The sequence below is a fragment of the Penaeus chinensis genome, chromosome 7 (assembly GCF_019202785.1).
Source record: "Penaeus chinensis breed Huanghai No. 1 chromosome 7, ASM1920278v2, whole genome shotgun sequence".
Lineage (NCBI taxonomy): Eukaryota > Metazoa > Arthropoda > Malacostraca > Decapoda > Penaeidae > Penaeus > Penaeus chinensis.
In genome coordinates, this window is record NC_061825.1 from 41,281,074 (window position 1) to 41,283,573 (window position 2,500).

The 2,500-nt window shown below is 56.1% G+C and overlaps 1 protein-coding gene across 18 annotated transcripts in view; it reads left to right on the forward strand.

Moving 5' to 3' along the window:
- LOC125027134 (membrane-associated guanylate kinase, WW and PDZ domain-containing protein 1-like) overlaps nt 1–2,500 on the forward strand; it is a 224,514-nt gene that overhangs the window by 175,047 nt on the left and 46,967 nt on the right. For 14 of the 18 annotated variants that reach the window (XM_047615978.1, XM_047615976.1, XM_047615977.1 and 11 more), the window contains exon 2: nt 480–1,560. The exons of the other annotated variants lie outside the window; for them this stretch is intronic. In XM_047615978.1, the coding sequence (XP_047471934.1) occupies nt 846–1,560 (715 nt within the window). In that variant the 5' untranslated portion in view covers nt 480–845. The remainder of the gene's footprint in view (nt 1–479; nt 1,561–2,500) is intronic. 18 annotated transcript variants of the gene reach the window in all.

A 2,500-nucleotide genomic window follows, 5' to 3' on the forward strand; every position in this document is an offset into this window, starting at 1 on the left:
TTCCCATCTCTCTCTCTCTCTTTCTTTCTCTCTTTCTCTCTTACTCTCTTTCTCTCTTTCCCTCTTTCTCCCTTTCTCCCTTTCTCCCTTTCTCGTTCTCTTTCTTTCTTTTTTCTTTTTCTTTCTCTTTCTCCATCTCCTTCTCTCTCTCGCTTGTTCACCCACTCCGCCTCTTCCTTTTCCTCTCCCTCTCCCCACCCACTCCCACTCCCATTCCCTCTCCCCTTTAAGGCCGTGCTTGTTCAGTCACTTTAGTAATTAAAGCCTCAAATGCCCATAGTTCATTTTCTCCAATATTTATAGCCTTGGTTCTGTTGCCCCGTTATTGTTTTTTTTTTTTTTTCTTTTCTTTTTTGTGCTGATTTACCCGTGGGAAAGTACCAGTTATTTTAGTACGCCTTTCGAAGGATGTGTCGCTCTGTCTTTTACATTCGCTGCGGTTTTGCACTTGCTCATCGAAGTGTTTCTTTCTGCTTTAGGTTTTGACGTTGACTGGAGTGAGTGACTTTAGTTGTGATTGAGGTGTTATATCGAAGCAGTGTGAAACTTGCCAATCGACCGTCGACTCGAAACGACTAGCGGACGAGCTGTGGCCTGTGCGTGCGGCGTGAGTGATGTGACAGCGGCCGCGGGTCGGCAGCGTGGAAACAGCGTCGGGCGCAAGGCAGCCTCGAAGCCGCGCCGGGAGAGCCGCGTCGACTGGTAGCGTGGCGCGCCTGGCATGTATGGTGGCCTAGTGCCCGTCTCAGGCTCAAGTGGGTGTGCGTCGCGTGGGGGGCGTGAGGTAGTGGGTGTGGGCGGCGGGTGGCCGGGGTGCGGGACGAGTATGGGGCGGGCGGGCCGTGATGGTGTCGTGGCGAGTGTGCGGATGGTGTAGCGGGGGCCGCGGGCGCCGTCAGCAGTACCGCTACGAGGTGGTGTATCGCCGAGACGACAGCCTGTACTCCGGGCCGGACTACCTCGAGTCTCTCCCTGGGGGCCGCGCCTCACTCAGCCCCGCCCCGCGCCACCCTCATCACGCCCACTACCACCTGCACCACGCCCACCCCCAGCCGCGCCACTACCCGCCCCCGCGGAGACAACGCCCGTCCCCGCCCAGACTCCACCCGGTGCCCGCAGACGCCTTCGCCAGGCAGAATCGCGTCAACCACATTCTGACGGCTTTCAACCACCGACAGCCGCCGCGCCGCCCGCACTCCGCCTACCGCGGCCCCTGGCTCTCGTCAGGAGACCTAGGCGCTCCGGTCGCGCCGAGGACGGGCGTCTTACCGCAGTGGCGGTCGGCGCCCCTGCTGCCGCCCAACTACCGCGACCCGAGCGTGTCCTCGCGAGACCTCAGCAGGGACACCTCCAGGGACATCAGCCTGGCCTCGAGCAGCGCGCACAGCACCAAACCACTGCTGCCTCACCCTCACGCCCACCGACCGCCGCCGCTCATCACCGCAGCAGTGACGCCCTCGCCCTCCAAGCCTCCGCACTCTCCCAGGACGCCCCTCTCCCCCGGGCCGCCGGGCTACTCCGAGGCCTTCACCTTCTCCCCGCTGCACCAGCTGGCCGCGGGTAAGGCTCAGCTGTTTGTGCCTCGCCTGCCTGTGGGCGAGGCGCCGCTCTTCCACTTCACGTCCGCTGCCGCTATGTCTGCTTTATACCCTCCTCTTTCGTTTCTCCTCCTCTCACTCCTGCCCTTCCCTCTACCCCCCCCCCCCCCCTTCACCAGCCGTTGGGCAAAGCTACCTGCACTAACCCTTTATCTCTCCGTCGTCGCCCCTTGTGTAAGCGATGACACACATCTCGGGGCGCCCTCGAGGCCCGCGCCCCTCTGTCATGCCCACATATGCTGACTCATGGCGTGCAGCGGAGACACGCCCCCCTCGGCATTAAATGTCGTGAGAACACGCCCACTCGTATAAAGGGTGTATGTTACACACCGGCGCTTGTTTATATGTTGCCCTGTTATGATTGTCCGTGGTATTTATGGTATTTACAGTGTATGTAGTTTTGAAACTCTCCTGTTGGATGGACCTCGAGACAGTGATCCTCCCGGGTTAGAAGATTACAAGGGAGGGGGTAAATCTACTCATATGCCAGATCTTGCCAGAGGACGAACGCATTTCAGATCTTCATCAAATTTACTTTAGGCGGAATCTTTAGAATGGGGAGTTTTCATGTTGTATGTGTCTTTTTGAGCACTAGTTTTCTTTTTTCATTATTTCTTTTATGGGTGTTAGGGAAATAATAGGCGGGGTATATGAAGCGGAGGGAGTGACAGAGGAAAGGTTGAGAATCACTGCTATGAGACACAGTTACTATTCTTGTTATCTTGTGTGAAATGTTTAAGAAGTATGTGCAGTTGTTGCAAAATAAGTATTCACATCACTGTTAACTTGTTAAAACCTCATGCAATTTGATACGATATATGATACTTCTAGCTCAGGTACTGGCTAATGATGAACAGGTAACTGCAGGAACCCGCCGTCCACCTGTAATATATATATATAGG